General features: G+C 43.8%; 1 protein-coding gene across 6 annotated transcripts in view; it reads right to left on the reverse strand.

Annotated features, from left to right (window-relative positions):
- nalcn (sodium leak channel, non-selective) overlaps nt 1–20,611 on the reverse strand; it is a 358,024-nt gene that overhangs the window by 196,190 nt on the left and 141,223 nt on the right. For all 6 annotated transcript variants that reach the window (XM_072578059.1, XM_072578064.1, XM_072578061.1 and 3 more), the window contains one exon: nt 6,266–6,397. In XM_072578059.1, coding sequence (XP_072434160.1) covers nt 6,266–6,397 — 132 coding nt within the window. The remainder of the gene's footprint in view (nt 1–6,265; nt 6,398–20,611) is intronic.

The raw sequence follows: 20,611 nt of genomic DNA on the forward strand, positions 1-20,611 counted from the left end.
CATCTTTTAGAATGGGTTACAGGTTTTGGTTCATTAATATGTAAATCCCAGAACTACATTTAAGTCACATTCTTGAGATAACAAAGGTTTTTTAAAAAAGTGCCACCTCCGCTCCAGGCAAAGCATTAAAGGTGTGAGGTTAGAGTTTGTCTGTATCCCAATCTTGACTCAAACTGGTTCTACTTCTCAAGTGGAATTTATAAAATATTACGTGGATTGACTGCCTGCAGATTGTACACTTTTTGAGCAAAATACAATGTATCTGCCATTATAATTCCACAAATACAAATTCACCCCATAGACTTGCATGTGTGTGTGTGTGTGCATGAGAGAGAGAGAGAGAGTCTGCATGTGTGTGTGTGCATCTCTGTGCGAGTGCATGTGAGAGCAAGTGTGTTTGTGTGTGTGCATGCTTGATAAAATGTGTGTGTGAGTGTGATGGAATCTTAACCTGTGAGAGGGTGTGTGTGTGGGTGTGAGTGTGGGAGGTATGTGTGTATATATGAGAGGGAGTGTGTATATGTAAGAGAGTGTGTGTGTGCGAGCGTGTGTGTTTGTGTGTGTGTGAGAGAGAGAGAGAGAGTGTATAGCGTGGAGGGTCACCTGTAGTGTGACATGAACCCAAGGTCCTGGTTGAGGCCATCCCCATGGGTGCTGAACTTGGCTATCAGCCTCTGCTCGGCCACTCTGCGTTGTTGCATATCCCGAAGTCCACCGAAGCCCAATGTCCCTGACCACTGAAGTGTTACTGGGAGGGAACATCCCTGTCTGGCGATTGTTGCGCAGTGTCCATTCATCCATTGTCGGAGCTTCTGCCTGGTCTCACCAATGTACCATGCCTCAAGGCATCCTTGCCTGCAGCGTATGAGACAGACAACATTGGCCGAGTCACATAAGTACCTGCTGCGTACATGATAGGAGGTGTCCCCACATGTAATGGTCGTTCACTCTGACACGCCCTGCAGTGGTTGCCATGACAGGGTTGTACGGGGTTGTGGTCAATGTTGTCCTGAAGGCTGGGCAGTTTGCTGAGAATGATGATCGGTTTAAGGTTAGGCGGTTGTTTAAAGGCGAGAAATAGAGGTGTAGGGAAGAACTTGGTGAGGTGCTCATCCTCATCGATAATGTGCTGCAGGTGACGAAGAACATGGCATAGTTTCTCTGCTCCTGGGAAGTAGTGGACAATGAAGGGTACCCTATCAGTTGCAGCCTCTGTCTGTCTCCTGAGGAGGTCATTACGGTTTCTCGATATGGCAATCAATGAGTTGAGCATTGTACCCTGTCCTTATGAGAGCATCCCTGAGCATCTTCAGGTGTCCATCATGTTCCTTCTCATCTGAACGGATTCTGTTTATGTGTAGGGCTTGTCCATAGGGGATGGCTGTTGTGATATATTTTGGGTGGAAGCTGGAGAAGTTAAGCTTTGTGAGGTTATCTGTGAGTTTGCGATTGAGTGAGAAAAAAACAAGTTTCATCCTACCATCAGACCTACCATGGACTACTCTTTAGTACCTATCTCATTCTTGTCACTCGCATCTCTGTCAAGGATGGGCACCTCAGTACCTCACTCTACCACAAACCCTAATGTTAACCTCACAATGCTACACTTCTCCAGCTTCCACCCGAAACACCTTAGAATAGCCATCCCCTCCGGACAAGCCCTACGCATAACAAGATCTGTTCAGGTGAGGAGGAACATGACAGACACCTGAAGGTGCTCAGGGATGCACTCATAAGAACAGGATACAATGCTCAACTCATCGACCACCAGTTCCGACCTGCCACAGCAAGAAACCGTAATGACCTCCTCAGGAGACAGACACAGTCTGCAACCGATAGGGTACCCTTCATTGTCCACTACTTCCCAGGAGCAGAGAAACTACACCATGTTCTTCGCAGCCTGCTACACATTATCGATGAGGATGAGCACCTCGCCAAAACCTTCCCTACACCTCCACTTCTTGCCTTTAAACAACCACCAAACCTTAAACAGATCATTGTTTGCAGCAAACTGCCCAGCCTTCAGGACAACACTAACCACAACATCATACAACCCTGTCATAGCAAACACAACAAGATCTGTCAAAGCATTGACATGGATATCACCATTACATGTGGGAATACCACCCACCATGTACACGGCAGGTACTCATGTGACTCGGTCAATGTTGTCTATCTCACACGCTGCAGGCAAGGATGCCCTGAGGCATGGTATCTTGGCAAGAGCAAGCAGATGCTATGATAATGGATGAATGGACACTGCGCAACAATCACCAGACAGGAATGTTCTCTCCCAGTCAGGGAACACTTCAGCGGTCCAGACATTTGGCCTTGGATCTTCAGGTGACCATACCCCATTGCACTAAACAATCTCTCTCTCTCTCTCTCTCTCTCTCTCTCTCATACACACACAAACAAGCTCACATACACACACACTTACATACTGACACAGATCTTCTCTCATACTCACGCTCTCTCTCATGCACACATACACACACCCCTCACACTGACACCCACACACACATCCCCCCCCACACTCACACACACACTTTACCAAGCATGCACACATGCAGACACACACTTGTACATACACTCACACTCACATGCACACACTCACATACATCGACTCTCTCTCATGCACACACACATATAAGTCTATGGGGTGAATTTGCATTTGCAGAATTCTCTTTGCAGATACATTCTATTTTGCTCAAAAAGCACACAATCTGCAGGCAGTCTGTAATATTTTATAAATTCCACTTTGGAAATAGAACCAATCTGACTCAAGATTGGGATACAGACAGACTCTAACCTCACACCTTTAATGCATTGTCTAAGCTGAGATTTCCCCTTTTTTAAAAACCTTGTTATCTCAAGAATGTAACTTAAAAGTAGTTCAGGGATTTACATATTAATGAATCGAAACCTGCAACACATTCTAAAAGATGAAAGACCTAACAACAATCTAGGGTTGCTCAATATATTATTTCAGTTGCATGACACTGTAATCTTTTGCTATAAATTCGGTGTCTTATGGTCCTGCTCCACAACTACCTGATGAATGGGCAGCGCTCCGAAAGCTACTGCCTCCAAATAAACCTGGTGGACTATAACCTGCTGTTGTGTGATTTTTAGCTTTGTCCACCCCCGGTCCAACACTGGCTCCTCCATACGAGAATCAATTACATCACTCTCCATCTTAGTCGAGGAATTCTATCATCTTTCTGGTCACTCTTCTCCAAATGGGCTTCATACAGCTAGACTGCCAATCATTCCTCTCTAATTGCACAATACCCAGTCTAAAATGGCTTGTTCTCCATTTGGTTTCTCAACATGTCGTTGCAGAAAATTTCAACTGCCGCCACGACATTAACCGCCTCAACCTGTCCACCCCTCTTACCCACTCCAACCTCTCACCCTCGCAACGTGCAGCCCTCCCCTCCCTCTAACCTCACTATCAAACCGGCAGACAAGGGAGGCGCGGTGGTAGTTTGGCGCACCGATCTTTAAATTGCTGAGGTTAAACGCCAGCTCGCGGACACCTCCTCCGACTGCCCCCTTGACCATGACCCCATCTCCCACCACCAAACCATCATCTCCTAGACCATCCATAACCTCATCACCTCAGGGAATCTCCCATCCACCGCCTCCAACCTCATAGTCCCACAACCCCGCACCGCCCGTTTCTACCTCCTGCCCAAAATCCACAAACCTGACTGCCCCGGCCGACCCATTGTCTCAGCCTGCTCCTTCCCCACCGAACTCATCTCTGCATACCTTGACACGGTCCTGTCCCTCTTAGACAAAGAACTCCCCACCTACGTTCGGGACACCACCCACACCCTCCACCCCCTCCATGATTTTCGCTTCCCCGGCTCCCAACGCCTTATCTTCACCATGGACATCCAGTCCCTATACACTTCCATCCCCCATCACCAAGGCGTCAAAGCCCTCCGCTTCTTCCTTTCCCGCCCACCCAACCAGTACCCTTCCACTGACACCCTCCTTTGACTGTCTAAACTGGTCCTCACTCTCAACAACTTCTCTTTCCAATCCTCCCACTTCTTCCAAACCAAAGGAGTAGCCATGGGCACCCGCATGGGCCCCAGCTATGCCTGCCTCTTCGTCGGATACGTGGAACAGTCCATCTTCTGCAACAACACTGGCACCACGCCCCACCTTTTCCTCCGCTACATCGATGACTGTATCGGCGCTACCTCGTGCTCCCATGAGGAGGTTGAACAGTTCATTCACTTTACCAACACCTTCCACCCCGACCTCAAATTTACCTGGACCGTCTCAGACTCCTCCCTCCCCTTCCTAGAACTCTCCATTTCTATTTTGGGCGACCGAATCAACATGGACATTTACTATAAACCGACCGACTCCCACAGCTACCTAGACTACACCTCCTCCCACCCTGCCCCCTGTAAAAATGCCATCCCATATTCCCAATTCCTTCGCCTCCGTCGCATCTGCTCCCAGGAGGACCAATTCCAATACCGAACAACCCAGATGGCCTCCTTCTTCAAAGACTGCAATTTCCCCTCAGACGTGGTTGATGATGCTCTCCACCGCATCTCCTCCACTTCCTGCTCCTCCGCCCTTGAACCCCGCCCCTCCAAATGCCACCAGGACAGAACCCCACTGATCCTCACCTACTACCCCACCAACCTCCAGATACATCGTATCATCCTTCGTCATTTCCGCCACATCCAAACAGACCCCACCACCAAGGATATATTTCCCTCCCCTCCCCTATCAGTGTTCTGGAAAGACCACTCCCTCCGCGACTCCCTCGTCAGGTCCACACCCCCCACCGACCCAACCTCCACTCCCGGCACCTTCCCCTGCAACCGCAAGAAATGCAAAACTTGCGCCCACACTTCCCCCCTCACTTCCCTCCAAGGCCCCAAGGGATCCTTCCATATCCATCACAAATTCACCTGCACCTCCACACACATCATTTACTGCATCCGCTGCACCCGATGTGGCCTCCTCTACATTGGGGAGACAAGCCGCCTACTTGCGGAACGTTTCAGAGAACACCTCTGGGACACCGGGACCAACCAACCCAACCGCCCTGTGACTGAACACTTTAACTCCCCCTCCCACTCCGCCAAGGACATGCAGGTCCTTGGCCTCCTCCATCGCCAGACCATGGCAACATGACGCCTGGAGGAAGAGCGCCTCATCTTCCGCCTAGGAACCCTCCAGCCACAAGGGATGAATGCAGATTTCTCCAGCTTCCTCATTTCCTCTCCCCCCACCTTATCTCAGTCCCAACCCTCGGACTCAGCACCACCTTTCTTGACCTGCAATCTTCTTCCCGACCTCTCTGCCCCCACCCCCTCTCCAGCCTATTACCCTCACCTTAACCTCCTTCTACCCATCGCATTCCCAATGGCCCCTCCCCCAAGTCCCTCCTCCCTACTTTTTATCTTAGCCTGCTTGGCACATGTTTCTCATTCCTGAAGAAGGGCTTATGCCCAAAACGTGGATTTTCCTGTTCCTTGGATGCTGCCTGACCTGCTGCGCTTTTCCAGCAACACATTTTTCAGCTCCAATCTCCAGCATCTGCAGTCCTCACTTTCTCTTAGTTGCAGAAAATTATCCTGTATCACACTCCAGGAATTCCTCATCCTCCATGGTATTGTTAACGATTTGAATTCCCAATCTGTACGCAGATTAAAATTGCCCATAACTACAGCTATACCTTCCTTGATCGTCATTACCATGTTGCTGCATGTAGCATCTTGTGTGTGGCTACCACATTTCTTACAGTATAACTGTGACTACACTTTAAAAGCACCAAATTGGCTCTCAAGCAATTTGGAACACCCTTAGATTATGAAAGATGCTATAGAGGTATGAGCACTTTCTTTGCTTTTATAAACACTAACATAGATCAATTGGATCAAACGACCTGTATATTCTGTGCAACATCAACTTCAATGTAAAATATATTTATGCCAAGGAACTGCTGCATAACTAATGGTGCCTGTGAAAGAAGAAGTCAAACTAGTGACCACATACGTTCAAGTCTCCTGCCTGCTCATTACCTCTTGGCATTTCTAATCAGAGAATACATCCAGGCTTGCAATCTGACAGTTTTGACACTCCATCAAACTGGCTGAAGACAGTCAGCTCAAGTTTCTCAGGAATGCATAAGGGACTAGAGAATGGCATGTGATTTAACACTTTTGGATGAGAGAATGAATCAGATATTTCTCCCTGGAAATCACTGACAGTTTCTTGTACCCACCTCTGCCAGATAAAACAGATCATACTGACTCCTGGAATTCTCTCCCTTGTAGTAATTGCTGGCAGCCACAGTGACATCAACAGCAACCATACTCAGAACAAACATGTGGAAAATGGAAGATTGCATCATTTTCTATGAAGAAAGACAAACATTACGTTTTTAAGCATTATTGATGGTGATTTATCAAGTTAAGAACATTCATAGTACATACAAGTTTTAAATTCTAGATCATAAGCTACAATATATCCAAAAGTATCTGCTTAAAAGAATCATTCTTCTTCCTTTGCTTTATTATTAGAGGCACAGAGCACAAAACCAATGAGATATGTTTACTTAGATTACTTACAGTGTGGAAACAGGCCCTTCGACCCAACCAGTTCACACTGGCCCTCCGAAGAACAACCCACCCAGACCCATTCCCCTACACCTAACACTATAGGCAATTTAGCATGGCCAATTCACCCAACCTGCACATTTTTGGACTGTGGAAGGAAACCGGAGCACCCAGAGAAAACCCACGCAGACACGGGGAGAATGTGCAAACTCCACACAGACAGTTGCCTGAGGCGGGAATTGAACCCGGGTCTCTGGCACTGTGTGCCATCGTGCCGCCCATTAATGTTAAACCTTCATAAGTCAATGAATAGGCATCAACTGGATTCTGGGCTCTAAGTTTTAAGGGAAGCACTTGAGAGGCTGTGAGCAGAATTACCAACATTTTGAACTGCTGTTGTAATGTAGGAAGCAAGGCAGACAATCTGAGATCAAATTGAGGTATTCCAGATGATAAAAGGTGTGGATAAAATAGACATGGGGCGGATGCTTCCTCTTGTGGGACATTCTAGGATGAGAGGACATAGTCTTAGGATAAAGGGGAGCAAATTTAAGGCAGGGTTGAGGAGAAACTACTTCTCCCAAAGGGTTGTGAATCTGTGGAATTCGCTCCCCTGAAGTGCGGTGGATGCTGAGGCAGTGAGTAAATTTAAGGAGGAGTTAGACAGATATTTAGTTGATGATGGGTTCAAGGGTTATGTGGAGAAGGCAGGAAAATGAGGGTGAGGAGCATATCAGCCATGAACGAATGGCAGAGAGGACTCATAGAATCCCTTTAGCGCCGAAACAGGCCCGTCAGCATAGCACGTTCACACCGACCTTCTGAACAGTAACCCACCCCAGACACATTCCCCTACCCTATTACTCTACATTTACCCTGATTATTGCACCTAACCTACACATCACTGAACACTACGGACAATTTAGCATGGCCAATTCACCTAACCTGGACGTCTTTGAATTGTGGGACGAAACCCACGCAGATACAGGGAGAATGTGCAAATCCCACACAGACAGTCGTCTGAGGCAGGAATTGAACCCGGGTCCCTGGCACTGTGAGGCAGCAGTGCTAACCACTGAGTCACCTAATTCTGCCGCTATGTCTTATGAACTCATGAATTTGCAGGCAGGAAGATCCCGCAAACAGTAAATGAGATAAAAACGGTTATTTAATGCTTTTGTTCCTAATGTGGGTTGAAGGATGAATTAAGTGAAGGACACCGGGATTGAGTTTCAAAGAAGCACCCTCCTCAGAAGGAATGTTGGCACCACAATGAGCGACACTTGGGAAGGCCCAGCCTCAACAATAATGCACTCAGCAGGAGGCCATTCCACCCTTGGGAACAGCCTGCCCAACCATGATAGGTCCTAGTGCACACCAACCCTCAGAGCAGTACAGTGGATCCAAAAGGATCCGGTACATTCTGAGATGGGAAGGGACTGGGGAGCCTAAGGAGGGGGGTGACACTGGTCAGGTGAGTTTTGAAGAATCGGGGGAGTGGTAAAGCCTTAAGAGAAAGCACCCACGTGCAGTACCACCCTCCAAAATAAGCAACCTTCCCCCTTCCGGCCTTTTGCACAAAATTGTTTTAAGTCACCCACCTACCCACCTACCCACCACCCATTTAATGATGCGGGCATCACACTGTTTGGGTCAACTGGCTTGTTAACAAGCTCAATTGCCTGAGAATTATCTCTTTGGAAAGAAAGACAGCAGGCAGACAGGCTGCTGATTGCAGTGTCTGTCTGCCCCCAGTCAAGAGGGACAGTGTGGGCACCAAGAGAGTGGGGGCAAACTCCTGGCATACTCCATGTCTCAAACCCACATCTTGCTGCCAAATATACATCAGGAAGGGAGCCATAAAATTCAGCCCATGACACATAAATACACTTGGCCTTCATTCTCCATTCATCACCCGACATAAAACTGGCAATGCAGATTGGTCTCGGGTAAATTATTTCCAATGCTAGTCAAGATGTGTGCAGAGTTGGTGATGTATTTTTAATTAATGCCTTGCTGATTTGCCTAATGGATAAGATGGGACCATTACGCAAATTCAATTACTCCCTCAAACAGAAATATTGCAAGCTCACCTCATGGACCCCCTGGGATATTAACCACGTACAAGTTTCACATTTTTAATTGACATCAGTGCTAAGGACCATTAAAGTCAGTTTTACAGCCAATTTAAAAAAAAATCGTAGGGTACATTTTCACCTTCAGCATATCAGATGGTAATGTGGCAAAGCAGATTGCTTACCTGATACAAAAACAGCCTAATTTTCGTACTCTTTGCCCAGACTTAAATTAAGAGGAATTTTTAAAAGAAAGTTCAAGATAGTTCTGACAATATGCAAGCTAAGTGGAAAAAAGTATATTAAATGTCCAGATCTTATTTATTTCCTGTTGCCAAAGATACACTTGTCTCACATTTGGTGACAAGTGTAGCAGATGTACTGTCAAACATGTACAGTGATGACAGCAATGGTTCTGTTCCCAGAGCTGAGCATTGATACAAGAAAAGAGGACTTCTGAAAGGGAGAGATGGGGTAGTGAACTGTTTTCAAACTCAGGGTGAGGTGGTCACATTTCTGCAAATTCCCACCTTGATTAAAAATCCAGAACTTTATCAGCGAATTTCATATTTCAAATGGAATTAGATTTCTACACCTTCAAAAGGTGTGACAGAAGATCTCCTTCCCTACATTAATGAATCAATTATTTTTTGCAACAATCGATATTAGCTTCATAGTCACCATTACTGAGACTCGCTTTAGATTCCATTTTTTTTCAATATTTAATTTAAATTCCAACAGAGGCTGCAGTGGGATTTAAATCCATGTCTCTGAAGCATTACAATTTGCCTCTACATTAATGTCCACTGACATTACCAATGGGCTACTATCTCCCTTTCCATAAAGAAATAAAACTTGTAGAGCTACAGAAAATAAGGAAAAGGGATTAATCAGATAGCTCCTTCATAATGCCAGCAGAGACAAAATGGGCCAAATGGCCTCATTTGATATCATTCTCTGAAGTCAGTAAAATGCCCAGATCACTAGGATTTAAACCAAACCTTCACATCAAAATCTGGCACATCAGGAACAGTAAAACAAAATGCAGCAGCCATGCCTAAAGCTTTCTTCCTGTAATCATCAACATGCCTCAAGTCATTTCAAAGGGATGAAGTTTTACTAGAAAGATGCTTTACTTTGAACTAAACTAGTTTGAATGAAAATTTGGAGTTGCTTTTTTAATGAGCTGCTGTTCATTGTGAATTCAAGTGCATTGATTGAATCATGGCTCAGTGCTTCGCTTGAAGACAGAGTAAACGTTAACAACTTATTTAACATGATCCATTGTGGCAAAATATGCTTTAATACATTTTCTTGTCTGTGCAGAAACAGTAGCAACATATTTAGAATGAGTCCCAGGGCACAAAATCCAAGTAAACACTCTCAGTGCGACACCCACTCAATACTGCACTGTCAGATGTGCCATCTTTTGGATCAGATGTTAAAGTGAGATCTCTCTGTTTCTCAACTGACTATAAAAGATTCCATGTCACCATTTTAAAGGGGAGTTGGGGATTTCGGTTTGGAGTTATGGCCAATATTTATCAATCATAATTGATATAAAAAAAATTAAGTGGCAATTATGAGCTTGCTGTTTATGGGAACTTGCTGCGCCCACATTTCCTCCAACTGATTTCTACCTACTGCCTGGTTGCATGACGATAAAATACAGACTATTAAATCTTAAAATCTCATTGGCTAAACATAAAAGCCTTGGACTTGGGGACTGAGAGATAAATAGTTAGAAAAGAGCTGGGACACTTTAAAATGACTGCCAAACTCACCTGACATGAAAGTAACAAAACTCTCAGAAATATACATGGGAATGTCTAATAGCTGGGATTGATGACTGCATCTGAAGCTGGCTATCCAATGGGTAATTATCTGGACATTAAAATTCATCATCTGGAATGAATGGATCACAACAAGACTTCCAATAGCTTCTGCATGGAGATGAGATGAGACTGCTCAATTACAGGCATTGCTGGAATAAAGGCTTACATCTGAAACTCATTACACAAAATATTGTTTGACTACTAATTCAGAGATCCGTGCTAATGTTATGGGGACATGGGTTCAAAACCCACCATAGTAGGCAGTGAAATTCGAATTCCATAGCGTGTTGTCTCTACCCCTGGGCCGGGGGCTCGAGTTCAAGTCCCACCTTCTCCAGAGGCGAGTAATAACATCTCTGAACAGGTTGATTAGAAAAAAAAGCTTAAAAAAAATCCACATCAGTATCAGAGGATAGCAGGGGAGCTCTGAGATGGGACTATTAAAACTCTGTAAAACAAATGGATTCTTCCCAATGTGGGCCAACTGCCATGTTTTCACCTATCGAAACCCACCAAGGACTCAGGAATGCATTCACAAATACAAAACACTGTACATTGGCACATCCGCCATCACTCACTGACCCCACAAAGAGCCCCTTGAAAATACACACCAGAACTAGCTTGTTAAGGGAAGTTCTGAGATCATTTTGGCAGAGAAATGAGCAGAATTGGGTGGGACAGGGGCTCAGTGATTAGCACTGCCGCCCCCCCCCCCCCCCCCCCCCCACCAAAGCCAAGGACTCGGGTTCGATCCTAGCTGACTGGTCTGTGTGGCTGATTGTTGATTCTTGGCTGACCGTGTGGGGGTTTGCACATTCTCCCTGTGTCTGTGGGGGTTTCCTCTGGTTGCTCCGGTTTCCCCCCATAATCCAAAGTTATGCAGGTTAGGTAGATTGCCATGCTAAATTTCCCATTGTGTGCGGGTTGGGTGGATTAGATGTGGGAAACGCAGGTTTGCAGGGATAACGTATTGGGGTGGGTCTGGGTGGGATGCTCTTTGGAGGGTCAGTGTGGATTTGATGGGCTGAATGGCCTGCTTTCACACTGAAGGGATTCTATGATAGAATCTGCTGTCTCAATTGTTTCAACCTGTACTGCTATCACTAATTTTAATGAGATGGCAGGTAACAGGCTTCATCTTTGGAAGGGAAAATCTATCAGAATGAGTGAGAGAGTGTCCCCACTGATAGTGTAAGAAACATGCAAAAAGAAAGAAAAAGAAAACGTATAGAAAACAAATAGAGAGCAGACAACAGACACACACACACACACACGAAATAGGACAGTGAGTTACTAATAAATGCAAAGTCATGTAAAGCAAACACACACAGAGAGTCAGAGTAACAATCACAGATATACATGAAGGGATAGGAAACATAGGAAAGCAGGAAGATGGTGAAGGGGTCACTGAAAGAGCAAATCTAAAAGCACAAAAAGACAGATCGAATGGAATAGTACTCAGTGACACTTATACAATCCCAGGTATTAAATACAAGTTAATACTGGGAAAATCCAAAGTGTACATTTTTTAGGTAAGAAGTGAATAGGCTGAGGCTGTTTTCCCTGAAGCGTCGGAGGCTGAGGGGTGACCTTATAGAGGTTTATAAAATCACGAGGGGCATGGATAGAGTAAATAGACAAGGTCTTTTCTCTGCGGTGGGAGAGGCCAGAACTGGAGGGCACAGGTTTAGGGTGAGAGGGGAAAGATTTAAAAGGGACCTAAGGGCAACTGTTTCATGCTGAGAGGGTTGTGTGTATGGAATGAGCTGTCAGAGGAAGTGGTGGAGGCTGGTACAATTGCAACATCTAAAAGGGATCTGGATGGGTATATGAATAGGAAGGGTTTAGAGAGATATGGGCTAGGTGCTGGCAAATGGGACTAGGTTAGGTTAGGTTAGGATAGCTGGTTGGCATGGACAAGTTGGACCGAAAGGTATGTTTTCGTGCTGTACACCGCTATGAATATCTAAAATAAGCTGGTATCTGGTTCCCACAAAAACTGCTGCAAACAAAATCATCAAGGAACTGAGAAATGTCAATAATTAAACATTCACTATGAATGACTGCATTTAAGGAGCAGCCAAATCAAACCTTACACCCCAAAGACAACCAAAGGATGCTAAAGCATATTTTTTTTACCGTCCTCTGTATTGGACACCATTTACCTTTAGTTTCACACCGACATAAGTGTGTGTGCACCTAAGTGACTGCATGATTGCTGCATGCTTGATGTTGCATTTTTCAGATTTTCCCCAAGCCTAATCTTTTAATACATTTTCTATATACTTTCGGCTCAAGGAAACCTTGCAGATTGGCTCCTTATGCCTCACAGCAAAAAAAGAGATGTTTTGTTGGAGAGAGGTAACCACTTGTGCCCTTGTGACCAACCGAGGAATTTGAACACAATGGGACAATGTCATATGAAGAATCTTCATCTCGTTGCTGAGCCAACAACAGAGAGAGGTCACTGGCTTCAACCACCTTTGACAATGGTGGACAGTGCTCAATCAAACTGCACAGGCTATGAACTATGTAACTGACTGCTCGGTGGATTGGTCATGCTAAATTGCCTGTAGTACCCAGGGATGTGCAGGTTAGGTGGGTTAGCCTTGGGAAATGCAGGATTACAGGATTAGGAGTGGGTGGTGGGTCTGAGTAGGATGCTTTTCAGAGGGTTGGTGTGGATTTGAGGGGCTGAATGGCCTGCTTTCATTCTGTATGGCTTCTATGATTCTGCTCCCAATGTGGAAGGTGAGGAACAACCTAAAGTGAGATTATGGCCATCATTCCTAAACTGTGGAACACATCACGACACTTAGTCGATGAAGAACTGCCAGAGGAGACTGCTCAAGAGGCCATCAACGGCAGCTGGTCTAGACAACCTAATATAATACTTTATCCATCATCCAAAAAATATAGGACAACTCAAAACAGAGAATAGTTTTTGTACTCACTGACTCAAGTCTAAATTAATCACTCTTTCGGCTTTTAGAGTGATAACTTTCAAAAGATTTCTGTTTCTCTAATGGCTACTTAACATTTGGTAATAAAAAGTAATTGATAGACAAATATAATTTATGAAAAAGCGCCAAACTTTTTATTTTTGCAATCAATGAGCTGAGATATCCTGTACCACAACCACTGCATCAGCATTTTAATGCTCCTGTTCTATGAGTTATTGACTTTTTTTTATTATTGAAGAATAGACTTTAATATTGCTGGGTTAATCGTTACTGTGTTGGGGTGTTTACACAGAAAAAAAACGTCATTCTGTTTCATTTACATTGTCAATGAATAAGCTTGAAGAAATGTAGGGTTGAAAACTTGAACTGTGATTGTAAACCATATGACAGTTCCAGAGAGTCAATGGTGGCAAACTGCTGTTACTCACTTTAATAAACACAATACCACTGAGGGACCCGCTGAAATAGAATCACTAATGGTCATGAGTAAGCAATAGCATCAACACTTGTTCTTTGAGTGAGAAAGACTATTCTGTTTGTTAGGAATAAGGAGGCCATTTAATTCTACTGGTTCTGATCTGGAATGTACTACTTGAGGAGTGGTGGTGTTGGTAGCAGGGAAATAGAGAGTGTGGGGGGATGATGATGAGATTTAAAAGGAACTTTCAAAAAGGTTAAAAATCACACAACACCCGGTTATAGCCCAATAGGTTTATTTGGAAGAACCAGCTTTCAGTGCACGGGGAGAACGCTGGTAAGTGGAGCTGAAATGCGCATCAGCCATGATTGAATGGCGGAGTGGACTCGATGGGCCGAATGGCCTTACTTCCACTCCTATGTCTTATGGTCTTATGGCACCACTCCTTCATCAGGTGGTTCAAAAAGGAATTGGTTTAAATACTTGAACATTCCATGCCCTCTGACATTCAATGGCATTACCTTCACTCAATCTCGCACTCTCATCATCCTGGGGTTTACCATTGACCAGAAACTGAACTGGACATATCCACAATATTTATCTGGCTGAAAAGCGGGTCAAAGGCTCGGAATCCTGCAGTGAATAACTCATCTCCTGACTCTCCAAAGTTCATCCACCATCAACGAGGTACAGTTGTTGAAAGAATATTGCCTACTTGTTTAGATGGGTGCAGCTCCAACAATACTTGAGAAGCTAGGGACCAGTCAGGGCAATGTATTGAACATGACTGGAACCATGTCCTCAAACATTCACTCCCTTACCACCAACACTCAGTAGTAGCACTGTGTCCCATCTATAAGATGCATAGTTGTAATTCCCAAGGGTCCTTAGGCAGCAGCTTCCAAACGTATAACCACTTCCATCTAAAAGAGCAAGGGTGGCATATAAGTGGAAACACCACCACCTGCAAGTTCCCCTTCAAGTCACTCACCATCTTAGATCGGAACTATATCATTGACCCTTCAGTCTCACTGGGTCAGAATCCCGGATTACCTCCCCAAAGAGACCGCAGCAGTTCTCCAAGGCAGCTCACTCCCACCTCGTCCGGCAGAACTACCGGCAGGTGATATACTCAGGCCCAGCCAGTGACATCCACATCCCGTAAATGAATTTTAAAAATAAAGAGAATGACCCTACGGTTCTGCAAAGCTTCACTGCTTTTCTCAGTGATGGGCTCCTATCAAACCAAGGCAGCCTGGACAGGGGTAGCTCTGAGGTCAGCACCCATAGGCCCAAAGGACAACCTGGAACCAGGGTAGGGAATGCTCACCTGAGGACCTTGCATAGATATAAGGCACCAACAGGTCACTGCTGAGGTGACACTGGTAGGGTAAGAACAATTATTTCTTTGCTTTCCCTGCTGTGAGGACAAGATCACCCATAAGAGGAGGGAGTGCCCCCAGATCTTCACATTCTCACTCTATGGAGGTTGTGGCTACAGTGCTGGGAGGGAAGATAATGAGCGGGACTGCCTTGGTGGGGGGGGGGGGGGGGGGGGGGGGAGCAGATAGGCCTCAAAGGGGAAGCCCGTGAGGAAGCCTGTAATATCAGACGTACTGACAGAGTGATAGAGGGGTGTGTGCACTCTATCACATAAATCATCAGATAACCCTTTCTTCAAAGAAGAGCATAGGAATTCTTTCTTGAGCCCTGGCCCATGTATGTATACTTCAATTAACATCACAAACAGATTATTTGATTGCCATTATATCTTTGTCTGAGAGAGCTTGCTGTGTGTAACGGGCTGCAGTACTTCTTGCTTTACATGTACGTAGTATGATGCAACTTCAAAAAATGTCTTTAATTGGAATATCCTTAAGTTACGAAAAGTGCTGTAGAAATACAAGTACCTCTCTTATTTTCTTTTATGGGGGCGTTGTCATCAAGTCATTTGAACAACACCAAGCATGTTGCTCTGTAGAATGTTTTTCTGGCTATAACTTCTAAACTCAATTGTTTTTGTTCAGGTTTTAGATATGGTCATGCCATATTCAGATCTTTGTATGGTATAATTGAAAATGATTAACTCTCATGCTTTCGGCCTTTTTCAGTAGTCTGGAACTTCGTGCAACATTTATTTCATAATCATGCAACATTTCCAGCTTCATGCAACATTTCTTTCATATTCTTATTTTACCCATTTATATTGTGAGGGAAAGTGCGTTATATGTTATATTTGGGGATTTGGATTGGAAAATAGAGTCAGATTGATGTGGGTGTGATCTGTGAAGATTACTGTTTTTAAACTGGTCAGAAAGTCATTTGGAGCAGTGAACTAAATACTTTAATTCCAAGAAAACAAGTGATTGTAGTCAGGTGACTGGGAGAATCCCTTGGAGTGTTAATAGATGGAATGTGCGTGTCACTGAATTTACAACAGGTTAGAAAACCATTTGTTTAGTTTTTAATTCAGAACAGGAGGTTTAAGGTCTCAGTTCAGATGCGCCAGTGGAGTTCAGATCAGAATGGAGGAAAGTTTCTCAAACGAGAAACAAGTTTTAGTTTAGGGCAACCAGTCACTATAATTAAAGTGTTTTAGTTTTTGTGGAAGTTCCAAGACAGGTGAGTTTTAATATAATTGGAAATTGTCTAAAGAAAAGGAGTGATGAGGAGGTGCCAGTGTTGGACTGAAGTGGAGGGGGTGGAGGACAAAGTTAAAAATCACACAACATCAGCTTATTACATTACCTACAGTGTGGAAACAGGTCATTTGGCCCAACTTGTCCATACTGACCCTCCGAAGAGTAACCCACCTAGACCCATTCCCCTAATATTTACCCCTGACTAATATACCTAACATTATGGACAATTTAGCATGACCAATTGACCTGACACATCTTTGGATTGTGGGAGGAAACCAGAGTACCTAGAGGAAATCCACGCAGACATGGGGAGAATGTGCAAACTCCACACAGTCGCCCAAGGTGGGAATTGTACCCGGGTCCCTGGCACCGTGAGGCAGCAGTGCTAACCACTGAACCACCATGCCACTCCTTCATCAGGTAGCTACTTGATGAAGGATCAGTGCTCTGAAAGTTTGTACTTCCAAATAAACCTGTTAGACTATAACCTGCTGTTGGGTGATTTTTAATCAAAGAAAAGGAACTCAGGGGAGTCAGTAGAGTAAAAGTTCAAAGAGTTAAGACAGAAAATTCTACAAAGAGTAGTGTTAGAGAACACAACTTTATTTTTTACTGTGTGTTATGATCTTCTTAACTGTCTTAGATATCAAGCTCTGTTTGCTTTCTCTTTTGTGTAAAACCTGATGTTGTATTGTTAAGGAACATAAGTGGCCTTGTGTAAATGTGTTTCAGTGACTCACCATATGATAAATAATCCAAAGATTAAACATGACCTATCCAGTAAGGTTTCCTTCTGGGATCGGATTTGCCCAGCATTACCGTTAGATGATTCTAACATTATAAAGAATATATGTTTGCTGTAGAGCATACTGAATTCCAATAGTAACAGTGAATACATTTTTTACTCTTTCATATACAGTGATACAATACAGACAGGTGCCATTCAGACCAAGTGAGCCTGTTCTGGCTCTCTAACAGAGCTAAACAGTTCATCCTGTTCCCCCTGCTCTTTCCCCATACCCCTCCAAATGTTTCCTTCTGGAATACTTATCCAATTCTGTTTTGATAATTCCTATTTAATTCATTCCAGATCTTGACAATTCACTGAGAAAAATAAGTTCCCATCACCCCACAGAGTCTTCTGCTGCTCACCTCAAATTTGTGTCCCTCTGGTTACTGACCCTCCTGTTGGTATAAACCATTTCTCCTCATTTGCTCCATCAAATGTTCTAATTTAGAGCATCTCTATTAAACTTCGCTTTAGCCTAGTCTGTCCAAAGGGGAACAATTCCGCTTGGCCAGTCTCCTTCAAGTAATGTATGCTCCCAACATAATCAGCTGGGTCCCTTACTATTTGTGATATATGTATGTAGATAATGATACAGAAGAAAATATGGGGGAGGATGATAAAATGTATGCTGGTGATTGGCTGGTGGTTGACAGTAAGGAAGAAGATACTGGGTTACAGGAGGCTATCTTGGCCAGTTGAGCAGATGGAATTTAATGCTGATATGTATGAGGTGATGCACTTTGGAAGAAATAACAAGGCAAAGGAAAACTCACTCGATGGCAGCAGATTAGGAAGCTCAGAAGAAGAGAGGGATCTTGGGGTGCTTGTCTACAGTTCCCTGAAGGTGGCAGGACAGGTCAATAGGAAAAGTAAGAAGGAACAGGGACACCTGTCTTTAACAGTTATGGCATAGAATATAAGAGCAGGGAGATTATGTTGGAGTTACCGTCTGGGATGGTTTGGATATAAAGAGAGGCTGAATATATTTGGGTTGCTGTCTTCAGTGCAGAGAGATCTGACAGGGGACCTGATTGAAGGCCATACAATTACGAGGGGCATGGATAGAAAGCAGCTGCTCCCCTTATGGGTCAATAACAAGGGGGTGAAAGTTTATGGTAAAAGGCAGGAGGTTTAGGTGGGATTTGAGGACATTTTCTTTACAGTCAGAAGGTGGGGGGAGTCTGGAATGCCACTACCTGGGAGGGAAGTTGAAGCAGGAAGCTTCGCAACCTTTAAAACATACCTGGATGAGCAATTGAAATGTCATGACATTCAAAGCTATGGGCCAAGTGCTGGAAAGCAGGACACATGTAGATTAGAGCAGTTTTGTCAGTGTAGACTCATTGGGCCAAATGATGACTTCAGTACTGTCTGCTTTTCTGACAACTGATCCCTGATACTGGTCTAGTAAATCTCCCCATTCCAATATGAACAACCAGCTCACTGTTTAATGTGAGATTGATATCTACTAGGTAAGATTCCTGATGAAGGGCTTTTGCCCGAAACGTCGATTTTACTGCTCCTTGGATGCTGCCTGAACTGCTGTGCTTTTCCAGCGCCACTCTAATCTAGAATGATATCTACCCCAGTCTCTGAAATCCAAAGATGACTGGGAGGTTATAACCATACAGGCTGAACAGACTGGAAACAAGAAGATTGAGGGGGATGACCCAATAGAGATTTTTAAAATTACAGAAGGATTAACAGGCATTAAATGGAGAAAATGGTGCTTTCATTTGTGAGGGAGACCAGAACTGGAACACACTGGTGAATATAGAGGAAGAAGGTTCAATTCAGGCAATCAAGAGGGTAATAAATGATCATTTGAATGGAAAATATGCCTCAGCAGAAAGGCAGGGGAATGACACAAAATCATAATGCTCATTCAGATAGCCAGTGCAAAGACAATGGGCCGAACAGATTCATGCATTATAACAATGCTTTGAGTCTGTGCGTGGTGATAATGTGGAAGTTGCTACCACAGAGAATGATTAAAGTAAATAGCTTAGACACATTTATGGGGAATCTAAATAAAGTCACAATTGAGCAAGGAATAGAAGCATTTGCTCAAGATATATTAAAGTGAATGGAATAGGCCACGCGTGAAGAATAAACATCAACATGGGTCAGTTGAACCCTTTCTTTGCTGTAAGTTCTGTTAAATCTGAAGACCATCAATTTATCATTGCTAACGTTGGGTATACTGCTTACAGTTACTAAATTGACACAAAAAAATGCATGAATCATTATTGTTAACAACAGCATTAAAAGAAAACTTTACAAGAGCTGGAAATCTGAACTAAAAGCAGAAAATGCTGGAAATAGGCAGTGGCTCAGACAGCTTCTCCAGAATGAGGACTCACTAAGATTATTGCATTTGGGTGTTTTTCTGAACGTGCGGTGACTGTAATACCTTAAGGTAAAATTGAGAGGACGTTAAATAGATGGCGAGTGCAGTGAAGATCAAAGCAAATCACCAATTTGGAATTTATTTTTAAGTTTTCCTTCTGAAGTTGATTAAATTTATAGAACTGCAACATAAACTGACAGAGCGTAATTGCATCAGCACAATTACGTTTACAAGAATAAATTAGATAGATTCATGCTGTCTTGTGCAAAAGTAACCACAGGCTATTTTTCAGAATCCAAAGCTACCCAATTGAATATAATAATGAAGATGCCTCAGAAAATATTCCCCCATAACATCAACATGCATTTTATTCCATTTTTGACCTTGCTGATATGCTTGGCTTCATACTACCTCCCCATTCTCCGCCAGTCATGTCTCATTATTTTAATTAAACCAACAATGTCAGTGGAAAGTTTCCATTTGATAAATCTAATGCAACTCAAATCTCAATCTGCTCAATGCTGCACCCATATTTTGATAAGTCAGAAATTGAGATGATGGTTCCACTGTGAATATCAAAACTAGTAGCCATCAATATAAAAGATTCACTAATAAATCCAGTTGGGAACTCAGGCGAAGCCTCTTTATCCAGAGAGGGTTAAGTCTAGGGAACTCCCTACTCAAAAACTGGTTGAAATGAATAAATCAAAAGGCTCTGTATCTGAACGCATGTAAGTATTGTTACCATAGCAGATCAATTGATAGCACTAATAGAAACAAATATATAGGTTCTGATGGCCATTCCAGAGTCATGACTGTAAGATGACAAGGACATAGTCATGATAATTCAAGGATACATGACATTCAGGAAAGACAAGAAGGTAGGAAAAGTTGGAAGGATAGCTGTAATTAATGATGACATTGCTATAGTAGAGAGAA

The sequence above is a fragment of the Chiloscyllium punctatum genome, chromosome 9, assembly GCF_047496795.1.
Source record: "Chiloscyllium punctatum isolate Juve2018m chromosome 9, sChiPun1.3, whole genome shotgun sequence".
NCBI classification, from domain to species: Eukaryota; Metazoa; Chordata; class Chondrichthyes; order Orectolobiformes; family Hemiscylliidae; genus Chiloscyllium; species Chiloscyllium punctatum.